Source organism: Epargyreus clarus, unplaced genomic scaffold, assembly GCF_041222505.1.
Source record: "Epargyreus clarus isolate Ecla_fem2 unplaced genomic scaffold, WU_Ecla_fem_2.2 ptg000006l, whole genome shotgun sequence".
Lineage (NCBI taxonomy): Eukaryota > Metazoa > Arthropoda > Insecta > Lepidoptera > Hesperiidae > Epargyreus > Epargyreus clarus.
Window position 1 is genome coordinate 8,001,622 of NW_027332214.1, and position 19,669 is coordinate 8,021,290.

Here is a 19,669-nt window from a genome sequence, read left to right on the forward strand (position 1 = left end):
GTAGAAACTATATACATAGAAAAATGTAATTTGTCAACATTATACAGTGTTGCCAAAAATTTTAAAAACTCCTTTTTTGTACGGGTAATTATACGCATTTATAGTTTTTCTTCTAATACAATAAATTACTAGGATGCTGGCAAAGGAGATGGCGTACAGGGTCAGAGAGGACCACATATCTTTCGAGCTGCTTCGTCGCAGGCGCACGGGATCCGGTGAGTGGCTTTTTCTGTAGGCCACTCTGTCCCTGTCCCATAAGCTCACAAAGGGGGATTCGGGGAAATCTATTCCGGTCTTTAGGGCTCAAGATATCGTGAGTGCGTTTTACACGCCTTATCTGTTGATCATCTCAACGGAGATTTAGTAAGTAAGGATAAACATACGGATCCATAAGGATTTCTCTGCGTAAAAAATATTTACATAGTTCATACCAATTATATTGAAGAAAATGAGGTTTTAGTGGATGTACATTATTTTAATTAGAATGCAGCTGTAATATTATCTCCTATACGGCAATTGAAAAATGCGCCAGTGGCAACACTACACCCCTGATTTTATGTCAAATTTGACAATTTTGCAATATTTCAATCAAAGGAACTTAACGAGTTGCATTGAGCGTTTGCAATCCTCTAGTATTGAGATCGTTTATAAATTTGTGATTTAAAAGATACCCTAATAGTTATGAAGTTGCCTAAATTTTAGATTTATTTTTTATAATTCTGTATTAAAAAAATATTGCGAAGTGTGTGTTATCATATTTCAATTGACATGCTTGTGATCTACTTACTTTAATTATACATTATTTGTGCGAGAAAATGAGTGAAAAAGTGCATTTTGTGGATATTTTGAAGCCAAGGAATACTCAATTTGGTATTTTTAAGTTTATGACACGGTCATGGGTCCCGAAGAAATCGTTAGTGTTAGAAAAATGTTTTACGCCACAGGAACTAAAGGATTTCGTCGCAAATTCAGTATTTATGGATTCCTTCCTGGAAGCGGTAAACAATTTATAAGCATTGTTACATACTCTTAATTTATTTAATATATGGAAATTATATTTTTCCCACAATTTTGTAATTCGTAATGTAGAAAAAGAACACAATATTTTTATATTCACACATAGGTGGTAGAATGCTTTAAGGTTCGACTTCAAGGTAACACCTTCACACTTATTTCTGCCTATTAACTTATAGATTCACAAATTATCCTGACTAGCAGCACTTGCCATGTAGTGAAATACTTACTTATTTGCTACTTAAACCTCTAAAAAAATAATTGTACTGTACAATCTATTACAAGTACTATACCAAAATATTATTTATCGACATTTTTTTCCATTGAACCTGTAACTTTTTTTACTTACAAAAACAAACATTATAATGATATTTTTGACATTATATATACTTCATATGTTTATTTCTTTAACAGGAAAGTGTTCGACAAGGTGTCGACAAAGAGCAACTGAGGAAAGAGATGTTGGGTTACTTGGATGAAATGGCTTTCGAAAAGAAAATACATGTTGTCCGTTGGATGGGCATTGCGTTCCTTAAAATATGCTTCATGATGAAAATTGGTGTGTTTGTTAATGAACCTGTTGTTTTGAAGGTAAGCTAAATTTTTGAAGGTGGTAGAACCATTCGTGGTTCGACTATAACTGTAACACTTTTTGTATAATATGGGAGTAGCAGACAAGCAGAAACAAGAAAGTAGAAACCGCTGCCCAGTGACATCTGTAATATACCCCAGATGGATTAGATTCCTACCTGAGGTCAGCTTCAGTTGCGCTGCTACTCCTGAAATAAACCTATTTCTGCCTAATAATACCAGTCTAGGAAAGTCCACAGTTACACTAGACCATCACTGCTCTTAAATTTCAAAACATATAAACCTATGTGTAATAATATAAAAGAAATATTAATTAATTTGTCATTATTATTTTAGCTGAAAGCATCTATGGGGAAAAATCCAGTGCTATTTCTACCAACCCATCGTAGCTACGCAGACTTTTGCCTGATGACCTATCTGTGCTTCCACTATGACATTGACTTGCCAGCCGTTGCTGCCGGCATGGGTATGTACTAACTATGTACTGAATGACCAAAGAGTCTCCTGGTGAAAAAAATTTTGGTATAGCATATGTTGCGACTGAGAAGACTAAACATTTAATATGCAAAGGGGCCACTTAGCGTGTTAGACTTTTAGCCTTTCCAGTGACAATATGGAAACATGAAAATGCATAAAACGTAATCTTAATTGTGTTATTGAATATTTTAGTATGTTCTTAATATTAAAGTATAATCTAATTTAAGTCCTTGGGCCATGTAATCAACTTCACTTAAGACTTGCATCCTATTAAAAGTAGTTGGAACAAATATCAGGTATACTGTATTTCCAAATAATTCTTGTATTGCCAAAAATAAAAACAAAATGATTAAACCTGTAATGTTTCGAAAGATTTAGCTCGATAATTATAATGTATTATCGATGATGCGTTCAAAAATTCATATTTTTTTTAAATTATGCCAAGATTTGTGATTGACTGTTTGAACTGAGTGCAAATATTGTCGTTATGCATTTTTATACATAGATCTGCCAAGGTTTACGTTCGCAAGTTATACTTTGTATAGCAACTTCGCAAAAATATCAAGTAATATTTGTTTTAGAAACTAATCTGTAAACTTGGAATTGACGAACATAGATACGTTGAACGTTTATTCCTTTTTTAAAGATATCAGTTTTTATTGAATAATAAAATACAGTCAAGGGATCTAATATACGAGGGTACGTTTTTAAGTTCGCGGAATGAGGGACAAGGAGCGAAAATAAAATGTCAAAATTATTTTTCTTTTTCTACATATTCTCCTGCAAGACGAATGCATTTTTCAGATCTTTGTATTAACTTATTTAAACCCTCATAAAAAAATGTTTTGTCCTTGTCGGAAAAATACGAGGAAATTGCGTCCTTTACTTCTTCGTCTGTAGAAAATTTCTTTCCACGAAGCTCTTTTTTCATTTTTGGAAAGAGATAATAATCGCTGGGAGCCAGGTCTGGACTATAGGGTGGGTGATTTAAAATATCAAAGCCCACCTTATGCAGGGCAGCCAGTGCAATACGGCTCTTGTGTACGGGCGCATTGTCGTGCAACAGCAGGACACCTCTGGATAATTTTCCTCGTCTTTTTTCTTTGATGGCTTCTTTTAACCGCTCCAAGATTGTTGCGTAATATTCTCCGGTTATAGAGACACCTTTATCTTTGTAATCTATTAACAAAATTCCTTCTGCATCCCAAAAGACTGTCGCCATGAGTTTGCCGGCCGATTGTGACACCTTAAACTTTTAGGAGGTGCTGTACCCTTTTTATGCCACTGCATGGAGTCTTGTTTAGACTCAGGTTCATAATGGTGAACCCAAGTTTCATCTCCAGTAACAATTCGATTCAGTACAACATCCTTATCTTCTCCACAGAGGTTCAAAAACGCACGGGAACATTCAACGCGCTGTTGTTTCTGAGGCGGCGTGAGCATTCTCGGCACCCACCGCGCGCTGACCTTAGTCATGCCAAGATGGTCATGCAGAATTTTAAAAATGGTTGTATCCGATACTCCAACCATTTCTGCAAGCTGTTTCTTCTTTAGCCGAGCATCTTCCAGTACTAATTTTTCGACTTCCGCTATCGTTTCCGGAATGGTCACCTCAACAGACCGTCCTGGTCGTGGGTCGTCTTCAAGTGAATCCCTGCCTTGCTTAAAAAGGTTGTTCCACTTGTAAATCATCGTTTTTCAGGGCAAGAGTCCCCGTAAACCGATGACATCTCTTCCATTATGATTTGCACAGACTTTCCTTGCTTGGTAAGGAACTTTATAACGGCGCGATGCTCGATTTTCTCCATACTTCCAATTTTCTTCCGGATTGAGTTGTTTAATTGTCGATAGTTTTAAAACTAATGATGCAATTGTGATAAAACTTTATATTTATACTATTTATGAGTCACTTAACACGTACCGCCCTTAACGAGCCCGCTATCCCCCTCCAACCCTGCCATTCCGCGGACTTAAAAACGCACCCTCGTAGCATAAAATCGCTGGTTGGCCACCAGCATGCCCATGTCGGCAAGTTCCGTCGATGGATGCTGACGACGGGCGGCGATCGTCGATTGTCGGCGTCCTTGTCGCTAGTGTGTTACTACCCTAATATTAAAAGAATCCAGTTGCTGTTCTTATTGTATATAATTAAATATATTACCTTATATAAGTACGTATGTCAAAAGATTACGTTAATTTCTTGAATGAATAATGCGCTAAGTAGTCGCACAGAATATTTCTTTTCGGTCGTTTTTTTTTGTATTCTTCTTTATCGTTTCATTCATGTTTATGTAGAATCTTACTGTTAATATTACGCTTTAGGTTGATTTGACGTTCTCTTAAACAAACATTTCCAGCAATCACCTTTATAAAAATATTCTTCGTAGGAAATGCTCAACATATAAAGATATCGTCATCATCTTGCAAACTACACTTAATATTACAATGTTCTCGTCAAGCAACCGTTAATAATACAAGGTTACCTATTATGTTAACTAAGTAAACATTTAATCAACATGCGTCATAAGTTATTAAGTACTTAACATAGGTATACTTCATCTTATCGTCACTAAGTAAGTATATTACTTACTTTATTATTTGCTAATGGAATATACAGAATTTACATCATATAAAATTTCTAATGTAGATGAATAATGGCCATGTACGGTGAATGCATGAATTACCTAACGCTCTACATATTAATATTTTTATTGCCACTAACGCCGCTAAAAGTTCGAAATTTAATAAAGGTTCCTGACCGATAATGTAAAATTTCAAATTGCTTGGCAAGGATATCATAAAATATCACCATCATCACATGAATTGTATTTTAATAATAATTGATGAGTATCTTTCTTGATTGAAATGAAATGAAATATATTTATTTTGTATAGGCCAACGACGGCACTTACAAATTGTCAGGTACAATATTTTTCTTAAACTACTACCGGATCGGAACGCGATTGTCAACCGATGTTCTTTTTAGTGTTCCATACGAAAAATCAGTCGTGCATCTGTCCGTCCGTCTGCCACAATTTGCTCCGAAACTACTGGGCCAAATTAGTTGAAATTTGGTACTCATGATGGTCATGGTTTGCTTTTTGGTACTTGCTTGATTATGGACGAATTGCTGCTGGCCGAAATATTCATACATATTAATATACTTTTTAAGTATCTATAGACAATCTCCAGCACAATCAATAATTAAATGTGGGAGAAAATCGATCATTAGATAAAAAATAGTTATTATTTTACGCAGATTTCCACTCGATGGCGGTGGTGGGGCAGCGCATGCGCGAGATGTGCGCGTTCTACATCCGTCGCACGCTGGTGGGCGCCCCGCTGTACGCCGCCACGCTGCGCCACTACGTGCGCACTGTGGTCGCGCGGCACTCCGCCCCCGTAGAGTTCTTCCTCGAGGGCACTAGAAGCAGGAGCAACAAGAGCCTGATGCCCAGATACGGTGAGATGCTACAGAGAATGGGGTAGGGTGTGCAAGCCGGGAGCCCCGCTATACGCCGCCACGCTGCGCCACTACGTGCGCACTGTGGTCGCGCGGCACTCCGCCCCCGTAGAGTTCTTCCTCGAGGGCACTAGAAGCAGGAGCAACAAGAGCCTGATGCCCAGATACGGTGAGATGCTACAGAGAATGGGGTAGGGTGTGCAAGCCGGGAGCCCCGCTATACGCCGCCACGCTGCGCCACTACGTGCGCACTGTGGTCGCGCGGCACTCCGCCCCCGTAGAGTTCTTCCTCGAGGGCACTAGAAGCAGGAGCAACAAGAGCCTGATGCCCAGATACGGTGAGATATTACAGAGAATGTGGTAGGGTGTGCAAGCCGGGAGCCCCGCTATACGCCGCCACGCTGCGCCACTACGTGCGCACTGTAGTCGCGCAGTACTCCGCCCCCGTAGAGTTCTTCCTCGAGGGTACCAGGAGCAGGAGCAACAAGAGCCTGATGCCCAGATACGGTGAGATGCTACAGAGAATGGGGTAGGGTGTGCAAGCCGGGAGCCCCGCTATACGCCGCCACGCTGCGCCACTACGTGCGCACTGTAGTCGCGCAGTACTCCGCCCCCGTAGATTTCTTCCTCGAGGGTACCAGGAGCAGGAGCAACAAGAGCCTGATGCCCAGATACGGTGAGATGCTACAGAGAATGGGGTAGGGTGTGCAAGCCGGGAGCCCCGCTATACGCCGCCACGCTGCGCCACTACGTGCGCACTGTGGTCGCGCGGCACTCCGCCCCCGTCGAGTTCTTCCTCGAAGGCACCAGGAGCTGGAGCAACTAGAGCCTTATGCCCAGGTACGGTGAGATAACAACAAAATATGGTATGATAAAATGTATATAATAAACAATCTTGAACAAAAAAGCAATATACAAACATACGTAAGCTTCATATATATAATGCGCTTAAGTCGATTAATTACAGCATAACTTGTTTGCATAACAGCCTTTGTTGGCATATATTATATTAAAATAATTACCTTTATGTGCATATTTTATTCGAAGTGCGAAGCGGTCAATCAAACTCATTTAAGCAGTAATATGACTATAAAAGTGCTTATGAGTATATTAATATTATAATACGCACGAAAAAAGAATGTGATGACTTCGATTGTATTCAATGAAAAAAATAATAGCATTCGGCTTATACGCTCAGGGTCCTGTGTTTGAATACGGGAATTTAAATACCGAAATTAATTGTCGCCTGTTTGTAAAAAAAAAAACAATTCACATTTAGCCAAAATACAGTATAACCCGCTTAAGGCGATCACGCTTAATACGATTTCTCGCATAATACACCATTTTACGCTAGTCCCTGCATTTTGAGACATGTTTTCATACATTTCTTAACGCTTAATACGCTTTGTCATCCCGTTTAATACGCCTAATTCGTAACTGGCTGAAGGAACACTCGAATGCCGAACGCAAGCATCCCAGCCAACCCTCTCGCGCATTCCAAATGCGACAAGCAAATTACAACCGATGGATCAGGGAATCATAAAGATCAAGAAAGCAGGTTTCAGGAATAACGGGGTTGACGTCGTAGTGGAAGAAGAAGAAGGACCCGTGATATAGCAGGGTTTTCCTGGATATTCTTCTATTGATGACAACGTAGCACTCTACTAAATTTAATCCATTGAAGATCTTATAGTTTTGCCTTATCCCGCTTAATACGTTTTCTCGCTTAAGACGCGTTTTTGGTTGGGTCACTATGAAATCGTTTTAAACGGGTTTGTATGTTTTATTACTGTATTACTACGAGAGAATATCCATTCCACACTTGGACAGAAATCGGTTGACGATAATGATAACTATCATTAAAATGTTGACGACGGACATGATGATGGCCTAGTTAGGTAGGATGATAATGATGCGTTAGTTCTATAAATGTGCTAATGAGGCATTGGTAGAGTCCGCGCCAAACTGCTAGTCCACTCCGAATATAGAAACGAGTCGCGTCTCAATAGCAAATCGTAGGTATAAGCGGGATGAAGACAGCGCGAGCCAGAAGACACCCGTCCGCTGTCTGCTCTTGCCCACGGGTACATACGTAGCTGCGTTAGTGTGCCCTTACGTTACGAAGTATATGCTAACTAAACCTGCCCGCGACAACTTCAGAACGGAGTAGAAGTTTGGCGTGGACTATATCTAGGTATGATTATAATGATTCATTGTTATTTAGGTATGCTCTCGATGACACTGATGCCGTACTTCGCGCGGGAGGTGGCGGACGTGACGATAGTCCCGGTGAACATCAGCTACGACCGCCTGATGGAACTCACGCTGTTCGCGTACGAGCACCTCGGCGTGCCCAAACCCAAGGAGTCTACCGAGGTGAGGATACAGCCAATCATGGATTAGTACGTTACGTCATCAACCTATTATTGTCCCATGCCGGACACAGGTTTCCTCTCAGAATGAGAAGGATTAGGCCATAGTCCACGGCGCTGGCCAAGTGCGTATTGGTAGACTTCACATACCTTTGAGACTACTTTTATATAAATCTCTCAGGTATTCCTCACGATATTTTCCTTCACCTTGTTACGCAAGTGATAATCAATTCGTGGTATGGTGTCACCATCTTTATATAACTTGTTGATAATAACAGCAGTGCTAAGCGTCGAGTCCTAATATTCTTCTCCATGAATATTCTGGTTTGAGGAATCGGGTACAAGACACTTACACCAACCATTCGAGCTTAGACAAAAACATATAAATTGATAATATTGATATTACGTATATTCACACTTGTCCCTGTAGTTCCGGGACTAGAATAGGGCTACGGTATCCCCTGCCTGTCGTAAGAGGCGACTAAAAGGGGACTTCGCGTGTGGTCGCATGCCGTCGTAAACACTAGATGTGAGGGAGCTCTTTACGCTCCGTAAAGAGCTCCCCCCAGGGCAGAGCCCGGCCGGGACATCGCGCTCGGAGGACTCGGTTGTGTTCCATTGGAGATCCCGGAGTTCTCCACCAAGCGCTGAGGACGGCCACCGGGGGGGTTTTAGTGAGGTAAAAATCCCACATAACCCGGCGTCGCTCCCACGTCGTCGGGTACCTTTTGAAGGTTTCCGTATGAGGTGTATGAAACATACGTGAATTTAACGATTTCTCAATGCAGAGTCATTTTTCACAATGACTTGTCTCCTAAGAAGTGTGATGTCAATCAAGGAATGATATCACATTATGATACGATTAATATGAGTGGTCGATAAATCTAGAATTTCATATGAAAAATTATGAATGGCGTTCAAAATGATCCATACATTCAAACATCACAAATATACACTCGCTATACTAATCTCTGTTATTTTTTTTCTATATTGATAATTTGAGTCAATTACATTTGAGGAGGTTTGAGCAGAGTACCCACGCTCGGTTGTACCCTTTACAGCGGACCTGGCAACACTTCGTAACTATAATTATGAAGCAATAAATCATTTTTTCATTTTCACATTGTTTTAGGGCCTGCTAAAGTCGTTGCAAAGCCTAAACGACCACTTCGGGAACATTTACGTGAACATCGGCACGCCGATATCGTTGAACGAGTACTTCAGACGCGAAGTACCTAATACGGTGGAGACGCTGAAGCCGGTGGACCTGCAGCAGATGACGGCGGAGCAGCTGGCCGCGGTGCAGAGCCTCGCGGGCCACGTGGTCGCGCTGCAGCAGGACTGCACCACCGTCACCATCTCCAGTCTCATCTCGATGGTGCTGATGCAGAGTCTGATGAAGAACAAGTCGTTGCACTATGATGAGGTTTGTGCTTCGATTTTGAACTTGCCGTGCGTATGAAGGGATTATTATATTTTAAGTACTCTAAATATGTATATGTTCCTTTTATTTAGTTAATAATAGCCTGCGCCAAACTTCTATTTCGCTCTGGAGTTGTTATAAGCATGTGTAGTCATACATGGTTTGCATCAGAATGTATGGTTTGGGTCTACTGTAACGTAATTTTAAATACAATATGACCGACCAATATTTTTATACATTCTCATGATATGGGTATAAAATGAAAGAGAGACGTGAACATTACAATGACGTACCTAAAAGGTGTGTTTAAAAAAAAAGGCATTCTACACTCACAACCCCACACTAGGATTCCCTGTGTCGTGGGTGCCATGGACACACACATAGACAAATGCAAAAACACCCAGACCCAGAAACAGAAATCTAAATTCATAATTTAAATATCTGTCTAGCCGGGGATCGAACCCGGGACCCTATGCGCGTCAGACCGGTATGGTGACCGCTGTGCCACGCGGGTTTTAAAACTTTTTTCTTTTACAATCTTCAAATTAAGTACCACTTATACATTTCTCACAGGTGTTGAAGGAAGTGGAGTGGTTCGCGACCATGTTCAAGGGTCTGGGCGCGAACGTTTACGAGGGTGACTTGAAGATCAACTTGGAGAGGATCCTGGTGGTGCACCGCCGCATGTTCACCCTGGACGCCGGGAGGCACCTGCGGCTGGTCTCCAGCGCGGTTATGGACGTCACCGCTGACGTGAAGAACAAAATGAAAGGTATTGTATTTTTAATTTTGACGACGTGTAATCGCTATACCGGTCTGACGCGCATAGGGTTCCATGTTAGATTCCCGGCCAGATAAATATATAAATGATGAATTTAGGTATATGTTCTGGATCTGGATGTTTGAGTATTCGTCTTAGTGTATGTCCATGGAACCCATGACTTATGGATTGTGAATGTAAAGAGCGTTTAAAAAACAAAAAAATAAGGTATTTATTTATCACTACTGACATTAGTAGAAATGGTTTTTATACATATTTTATTTTTATATAGAAAAACGATAGAACCTTAAATCCTTAATTATACATTACTAGATTTATCCGCGGTTTCGCTTGCAGTTATAGGTCGAAGACAATAGTTGTTTTTATGTATCTCTCGGGAACAGCACTTTTTTATAATTATATTATTTAAATATTAATTATAATGTGGCCAGGTGGAGATCTTCAATCAATTTAATATTAAGGAAAAACAAACCTGTAACGTTCTATAAACATATTTTGGTGAACATTTATGCTAACAATTCTAATCAGTTGTTAATTCAAAGCATAATGTCATACTAAATTATACGAAAAATCCTTAGTTTATTTTATTGTTTTGCATGGTCTACTAGTTTTAATACCTTCACTATCACGAATCTTAGAGTAAATAGTGATAATGATCACGCAATATCACGCATAGATTATAATTAGTTTATTACAATTTTATGTTTCTAACCAATGTATCTAATCTTATCTAACATTCTTTTTTGTATCATAATATAGTCATAGTGAATATTAATATAAATGACGAGACATTTAAATGTTTATTACATCGATAAGGGCGTGAACAGTTTTTCTAATACATACAATATTACATATTAATAAAATTTGATATATTCGAAATAAAATTTTGAAGGTGGTAGAACCCTTTGAGATTCGACTCCGGCGGCACCACCGCCACACCTATTTCTCCCATACTTTTCCGATGCATTCCAGCTAAGTCCTCAGGGGTAGCGGCGCATCTATGGCCAACGTCAAGTAGGAATCCTATCTGGGGTTCAACCCCAAAGATGTCAACAAAGATGTCCATGGGCGTGTAGTGATGTCGCAGGCAGGTTCGAGTTAGAAGCATCTTTATAGTTTGAAGTCTTATATAATTAGGACTCTTACACACACTACAGGCGGCAGTAGCAACTTACCACCATGGACTGCATGCTCGTCTGCTACTCCTATATTACAAAAAAAATGTGGCAATCTAACATTAGGTTATTATTATTATGGACATTAGATTTAGGTTAGGTTAAGTTTGTTTTCATATTAATTTTATTCCAGGTCACACGTTAAAAGCCGAAACGATGGTGAACGCGGTACCCATTATAGAGCTGCAGACGTATGTGAACCCAGTATTACACTACCTGGTGCCGCCGGCCATCATCTACCTACTGGTCAAGAGCGGAGTCCAAAGTAAAGGTATATATAGTCGTCACAATTTAATAGGCCCATTTTGACACATGCCATCGCTACGACACTAATGTGCCACACAAATCGATAACCAAAGAGACGATTTTTACTACAAATCGATTACAACTCCATATCGTACTGTATAGATTACTTAACATTTTGTAAACAGAATATTTGTTTAGTATTTATCTAAATTATCTTAACATTTAATGTACAAAATTGTGAGAAAAAATATATTCAGAAAGAATACCTTCATTAAATTATAAGACAAGATGAATTATTCGAATTACTTTAATAAATTATAAATTAGCAACAATTGAATTCAGTAAATTGTAATTTTATAATTATGTGTAATTATTATATTACAATGAATTTTGTACCGGATTATTTAATTATTTACTTAATTATACTATACGTATTAATTATAATTATATAATATATTAAATAACATTTGGATAAAATTTCAGAAGACTTCAAAAAGAAATATCAGTTAATGAGGACAATGTTATCTCACGAGTTTTTCTACGTAGAGAAAAATGAAGAAGCTGTAAGTATATGTAATATAGTATAGTGAATATTTATAAAAAACTGTGCTTTCTAGTAAATGTAAAATAGTTCTAAATAACTTTTACATATGTTTTTTGTGTTTTAGTTATTATAATATAGAAGTCCACCTGATATTAAGTAGGAACTGCTAAACATGGATATCTGTAATTGGTTTCACATAGGAATTTTATTTGAGATCAGCAATATATTATGCGTTTTTGCCCCTGAGGACTTACGACCGTTAATAATTAATCCATCCATTTTTTTACCAAACATCGTCAATTTTTAGTAGATAGACATTGGTACATTTCTGTCTATTATACGATTAAGCTATATAATTGTTTTTATTGTTATGATCTACTGAAGTGTGCAATAAAAAATATTCTATCTTCTATCTATCTGTCTGTCTATCTGTGGTAGGCAAAATATGGGATATATTGATAACTAATATCGGGCGTTACTTATACGCAGGTGGAATGCCTTGTGTAGTAACTTCGTTGTCTCTTATCTATCAAACCAAAACAAACCAAAACACAGCAGCGCTAACACTGCATTGTGTAGTAATTTCGTCCTCTCTTATCTCTCTTCAAACCAAAACACAGCAGCGCTAACACTGCATTGTGTAGTAATTTCGTCCTCTCTTATCTCTCTCTTCAAACCAAAACACAGCAGCGCTAACACTGCATTGTGTAGTAATTTCGTCCTCTCTTATCTCTCTTCAAACCAAAACACAGCAGCGCTAACACTGCATTGTGTAGTAATTTCGTCCTCTCTTATCTCTCTCTTCAAACCAAAACACAGCAGCGCTAACACTGCATTGTGTAGTAATTTCGTCCTCTCTTATCTCTCTTCAAACCAAAACACAGCAGCGCTAACACTGCATTGTGTAGTAATTTCGTCCTCTCTTATCTCTCTCTTCAAACCAAAACACAGCAGCGCTAACACTGCATTGTGTAGTAATTTCGTCCTCTCTTATCTCTCTCTTCAAACCAAAACACAGCAGCGCTAACACTGCAGTTATGTCCTGTCCTGAAAACTGCCAACTAACCCAATAAAGGCCACAATTTTTCGCAAATATCGAGAACTACAAATATATAATATTTTTTATAGATAAACAATTGGAGCGTTCCTTAGAATGCACGTTAGTGACCTCAATTTTGTTGATAAATATTATTGAGACTAATCAATTTTACTGTTATCATGATTGATTTTCAACTTATATCGATTTAATTCTTGTGCATGATGTCTATGTGGGAAGTGACCGTTATGATTATATAATGGCCTTACATTCAAGGGGTTTTCGGTTCGATCTTTGGTCAGGCACACATCTAAATAAATATTTAATTTCTATATGAGTTTGGGTGGCTCATATAGCCAATAATAAATAGTTATGATAGAAATTGTATATTATAAAGGTTTATTCTTATATTTCTATTATATTTCATACATCTGCACACATTAATCAATCATTTTTATATGACTAATATTAATTTCAGACATTCAATAAAGCCCTGCAGTATTGTATAGATAATGAAGTGCTAGCGCGCGATGGTGACGCGTTTATTGTTGGTGCAAATGAGAAGCTACAGTTTGTGCTAGAGTGGTCCATTCTACCGGCTCTCACAACACTGATGAACTGCGCGGACGTTATGGCAGAGGTAAGTAAATAGGTATACCTTTGATCAATCCATCAGTGTCTCACTGCTGGGTACGTATCTCCTTTTAGAATGAGAGAGATTTAGGCTATAGTCCATCATCTGGCTAAGTGGGAAGTGGTATACATCATGGTAAACATCATACCTTTGAGAACCTTTTTTTGAAGATCTCTTAGGTATGCAGAATTCCTCACGAGGTTTTGCTTCACCGTTAAAGCAAGTGACAATAAATTTATAATACGCACATAATTTTGAAACTTATGAGAGTTTTTAAAAATTTTAGGCGTGAAGATGATTTGGTTAAGATGTTTTTCTTTACCGCTTAGCAATTGGTACAATTTTGTAAAGTAGTAACGTCCGTGTCTGCACGCATGGTGAGTGAACACAGTGTATACTATGCTTAACCACAAAATAAAAACTAACAGAAGTCAATCTTCATACAAAGCGGGCTCGAGCAAAGCACTTATAGACACCGTTCACCGACACGTTATTTCGGAGGGACTCGAGCGCATACGTGCGCGACTGTCAGTCCGCTTCTGACACGCGTTGGAACTGTTTTGTGCAAGAAATGGAACAACAAAAAATACCGTAATTGTGCAGTGGACGGTTGTTTAAATTCAACATTAAACTGCGAATTTTCGTTTGTTTATAGCTACTATTTTTTTAGAGAGGTAAGTCGGTATTTTCTGTTGACCCGAGCCACTAGGACTTGATATTTTTGGTGATCATGGCAAGAATATGTTTTAAAGTGGCTAAGCTCAATTTACATTACAGTTTCCTATTTTGAATCAGTATAAACGAACTTAACTAATTTTTTTTTTAGTAAAGGAAATTCACGCCACCAAATATTACGTAAGTTGAAAATATGAATTTTTGTTAGTATATTGTGTTGTTTTTAATGTAATTTGGTAGGTTTAGGTCTTAAACGGATAGGTCAAAAGGAATTGTGTAATTTTTAGCTTTTGTTGTGTAAAATATTTGTATTGTAAAACTATGTTTATTGCTTTTAATATTGTAGAATAAGTTTTATGCTATGCGGGCTAGTGTGGGTTTGGAGTATACAACCCTAGCGCGATGGCCGAGCGTAGGCATAAGGAATGAAGTATAGTCCGCGAGGTCTAAGCTGAGCTATGCATCTGTGTGAGTGCACATGGATAGTGTAGGTGTGAAGTCAGATTTAACACGTTCAATGCCGATACGATTTTGTTAATTCCTTCTTAAGGTGCCGTCTATATTTCACGATGAACCCGCCAGGCAAGTCGCTGGCACTACATACTAATTTAAAAATTATCTCCAATCGGAATTTAACACCATCGTTATATTTTTCTTCCAAAACAAAAGTTGACTATGTGCTTTAATAATAAATAATTTGTTTTTATTGTCATATAATAAATCATTAATTAAAAGGTCGACCTGCGGCAGTGAACAATGCAATTGTAATTCAAAACATTGTATATATGTATATAAATTATAAAAATAGTCATAAATCAAGTCCCAAGCACATGAATGAAATTTATGTCAACTCGGGAGAGTCGTTGGCACTGAATGTGTTAAGCGTGATGCGTTTTTTAATTGATTTAATCCGGTTTATACTGTTTTTTAGCAATCGTGCATCTTCCTCACTTCTTGTACTGGTAGCAGAATTGTTTAATATTTAATATTTTGTTTTTGTATTCAATGTTTTAGTAAAATACTCGTACCAATATAAATAAACGTAAATGTGGTGAATAATTTAAAATATCAAAAGTAAAAGTAAAAGTATTGTTTTTTTTTTTGTTGAAAGGTAAATTAAAATAACACAAATACTTTATTAATTAGCTATAAATGAAGCGTTAATACTTGGAACAATTCATGAAATTGAATTTTACAAAAAATGTAAAGACAGATTAAAAATTAAAAGTAAAGAAAATAAACTTTGTAGTAGTTTAATCTACCATTTTTCTGCAGTATACAATTTTCAAATCGCTGAGTTAGCTCTGATTCTATCTAGACTTTCGCGAAAAAATTTATTTAGTTATTTAGTTAACTTCATTGCATATTGCAAAAATATTATTTTACTAACACTTTTTAAAAAGTATATACGAGAATACCTCTTCAACTTATGTAACTTACTAAAAATTATAAATTTTATTTTTGAAAGTTTTGTATCTGACTCTACACTCACACTAATGCAAAGCTCAGCTTAGACCTTTCGGACTGTACATACATGAGATTGACTTCTGTTAGTTTTTATTTAGTGGCTTAACGTTGGTCGTGGTCCGCAGATGGTGCGCGGCATGCAGCGCGCGGTGTGCGCGCGCGTGCAGGCGCGGGGCGAGGCGCGCGGCGCGCAGCCCTACGCGCTCAGCCTGCCCGCCGCCGCGCACGCGCTGCGCGGCCTGCACGCCGCCGAGGCGCTGCTGCGCGCGCGCTTGTACGTACACCGAACACATCGCTGCTTTGCAAGAATAATGACACGACTCAAAATTCATTTTTAACACGCTTTTATTAGCTTGGGTTGTATGTATTATGTATGTCTGTCTGTATGTGCTTTTCGAAAACTGATAAATGGAGCACCCCACGCTTTTTTCACAATTATACTATTTACTGTTCCTTAATTGATTCCTAGATTGAAAATTATTTTCTACTTTTTAGTTGATTTTGTCATAAAAGCGTGTTTTTTAGTTTTTTGAACTATATTTATTCTGTTAAAGATACAATTCAATCCCAAATATTTCCTATTTTAATGTGTCCTAACAATACTGTGATTATATACATAACTACTTATAATGGTATTTATCATTATTTTAATTCTCATTTAAATAAAAGATTTCGAAACAAAAACATTGATAAATTTTAAACTGGTTTTCCTGGAATATTACCTTTTTTTACTTGTCTCATTATTCTTGCAAAGCAGCAACATATTAACTTTCTCCCCCATTTATATAAAATGCATTAATCGAGACAAGCACAGTTGAACCGTATCAAATCGTGATCAATAATCCGATGATACAAGATATCATCATGTATATCTTGCATTGTAGGTAGTTCTTAAAACATACATACATACATGTAACCTAGAAGGTGAAAGAAACAGTATAGTTCGACAGAAGTGGTAGCCCTATCACACCAATTTGTACTTGTACGCAGTTGTGCGTTCCAACTGAAGGATGTTGGTACCAACTAAATTATGTATGAAGCCACCACCTAAGGAGTGACAACGAAACTTCGCAACCCCGAATAAACACTAGACATAATATATCACTGATATTATTCCATAACATTACCATTATTTAAAACTAATAATAAATTATGTATGTTCATCTTTACCAAAAACCAACAAGTACATACAAGTGAGTAATAAATATTTATTTTTACGTTTTCAGTGGCAAGGACGTCAAATACGAGACAGTTCCGTACGTAATGGAAAAACACCGTAAATTAATCCACGGAATATTCCCGAAGATTGAGACAGACTTCGGCGCCGGGAACTCTGTAATCATTGGCCGGTCAACTTCCAGCCGGCCGGTAGCTTCCAGACTTTAGAATAACTTAACGAAATCTTCTGTAATTGTTCACAATTGATATGCATTTAACTTATCGACTAAATAACCATATAGACTCCGAATTATAGTAGCAGTTCAACGTAAAGTTACGCTTACAACAGGACAGTTTCATTGCAAGACTTGTGTATGCAGGATATGCAAATTTTACCTTCCAATAAAAATTCTATTATATTTCCATAGACGTCCGAAGTCCATTATGAGAGAGTACATCCATCTCGTTCTGCTTGTCGCCGTCAGATGTCACTGTTTTTCATGCTACTCGCGCCTCTGGCGCCCTCACCTTCCTGCTTGGAATTACAAACCGGAAGCCGGCATTTTAATTAATCATTGTTGCGTCGTTCTTTAATCTGTGAAGTAGTCGAAAGTTCTTAAGTATTACAAACTTTTGAGAGAAGTAAAAAAGTTTGATTTAGATTTTTGCTTTAGAATAGTCATTTGTTTTCCATAAAGCAGTTTCGGTTGTGATAAATGGATAAAGAAAAGCTAGTCGCGCCATCGGCGGCAGCAATGAAGAGACCACGTGCTCCCGAATCAAGTGCTCGTGAATCTTCCGGTTTGTAAGTTAGTTCCGAGCAGGAAGGTGAGGGCGCCAGAGGCGCGAGTAGCATGGAAAACAGTGACATCTGACGGCGACAAGCAGAACGAGATGGATGTACTCTCTCATAATGGACTTCGGACGTCAACAACACATAATAAAAATGGAATGGTGGTAGTGTAAGTCTGGATGTCTGCCTGGCCTAACCAGAATTCTGTGTCAAGATAGATTCGCGACCATAGCGCCACGTGGGTCGCGAAAATATCGTAAACCGTAGGAGTCTATTCGTTACTTTATCAATATCTTAACTAGATTAAACGTGAAAAGACGCCAGAAGATTAGCTAAAAATAAGCGCAGTCGCTCATTCAGGGTTGCTAGATTCGTGGGTCTCTAGTTTCTAATCTTAGTAGAGCATGTTAAATAGTTAATAAAAATGTAAGGCCTTTGTGCGGTGTAGAAATTCCAAAATTCGGCAGTAGGGTATATCTAGTACTCCTCCATTTGAATAGGATAATCTAAAAATTAATTAAACTGAATAGAATATGAATGACAATGGTTTGTAGTGTTCAAATGTTTATGTAATTATATATAATTAAATATAGAATATGGCTATCGCAAACTAGGGTACAACTCAAATGCCAAATATAATTAATTAGATAATTAGACAGCTATTTAATTTATCATCGAACAGTCAATATTTTATATTATTTCTTATTACCTCATGATTTCAGCGCCATCTATGTATATTGTAGAATTAAAAAATAGTTTATACAGGGTGGATAAAAAATAGTTTATACATTCATACGACAATAAATTTAACCACATGAACCTATCTATATCCCAAGCCTCCAAACAAATTTTTAATCAAATATCTTTAGTACTTTAGGCACAGGGTTTTTTTGCATTTTTCAAATTTTCTACACGTTTTGTATAATCGCAAAAACATTATAAATCGAGACGTAGTAAAACTACAATGTTGCAAATTCGTCAAATTAAGTAAATGCATATTGTACCATTTTCCTAAGACATAAGGGATCACTCTCGCAGCAAAAGATTTTACGTCATGACACTGCACTCTTGCCGCTCTTATGAAAGGTGAGTGAACTGATGTTTATAAATGGCGTTCTATTTTTTACCCCATCATTTATTATTACGGTTATTTGATTTTTTTTTGAAATTCGAAGTTAAGTGTTTTTTTTTAATTATTGTAACACGTTCCAAGGAAGGAGTAGGACTTGTGTTTTCATTTATTGTAATATGAATTATCCACCCTGTATATGACGAAAGTGATGGAACGAACGAAGTGGGATGTAAACGGTCTACAGTGAGCCACAATTTCAACATAACCTACTTGACTTTTGAACAACCCTTGTGAACCCTCTATGTGTCAGACGTATGTGGTAATCGATCAACCACAAAGGTATGTCGAAGTCAGTAACAGGTGTTTTTTTTTTAACATTTTCCTATAATTAGCGTTCAACGATGTGTTAGACATTCTTTGTACCCGCCGAGATGGTGTGTTCGTGACATTATTCTATATGTAGCTGTACCACATTAAAAATGATCGTTGAAATGTAATAAATTATAAATACTGTAGTTCAAATATTATTGTTAATGTTACCTACGTTAATTTCTTAGAATTAATAATCAGAATTATTAATTATGATCATGCACATGTATTATAATACAATAATGAGCCACTAATCCGTACTGTACTATCTGCCAGAGTATGCCAGTATGCGCAAGGCAAATTTCTAATTTGTAGTATATTTGCCAGTTCCTCTATAGAATATCCATTTTCGAATTCTTACTTTATTTGATGAATTTAG

The 19,669-nt window shown here is 37.7% G+C and overlaps 1 protein-coding gene across 1 annotated transcript; it reads left to right on the forward strand.

The window, feature by feature from the left end:
- Positions 1-581: 581 nt before the first annotated feature.
- On the forward strand, positions 582-19,156 carry Dhap-at (dihydroxyacetone phosphate acyltransferase). The gene is made up of 12 exons (XM_073073928.1): positions 582-998; positions 1,429-1,605; positions 1,942-2,071; positions 5,342-5,545; positions 7,770-7,921; positions 9,050-9,343; positions 9,914-10,112; positions 11,430-11,567; positions 12,026-12,105; positions 13,601-13,762; positions 16,024-16,172; positions 17,125-19,156. Exons 1-12 carry the CDS (start codon positions 816-818, stop codon positions 17,282-17,284), a joined length of 2,028 nt encoding a protein of 675 aa, XP_072930029.1. The 5' UTR covers positions 582-815; the 3' UTR covers positions 17,285-19,156.
- The last annotated feature ends 513 nt before the right edge of the window (positions 19,157-19,669 follow it).

Bases quoted from the DNA above. Each gene is read 5' to 3' on its own strand.
- Dhap-at (XM_073073928.1), top strand. From the start codon at position 816: ATGAGTGAAAAAGTGCATTTTGTGGATATTTTGAAGCCAAGGAATACT. The intron at 999-1,428 runs GTAAACAATTTA...TTTCTTTAACAG, and splicing joins TGGATTCCTTCCTGGAAGCG to GAAAGTGTTCGACAAGGTGT. The intron at 16,173-17,124 runs GTACGTACACCG...TTACGTTTTCAG, and splicing joins GCGCTGCTGCGCGCGCGCTT to TGGCAAGGACGTCAAATACG.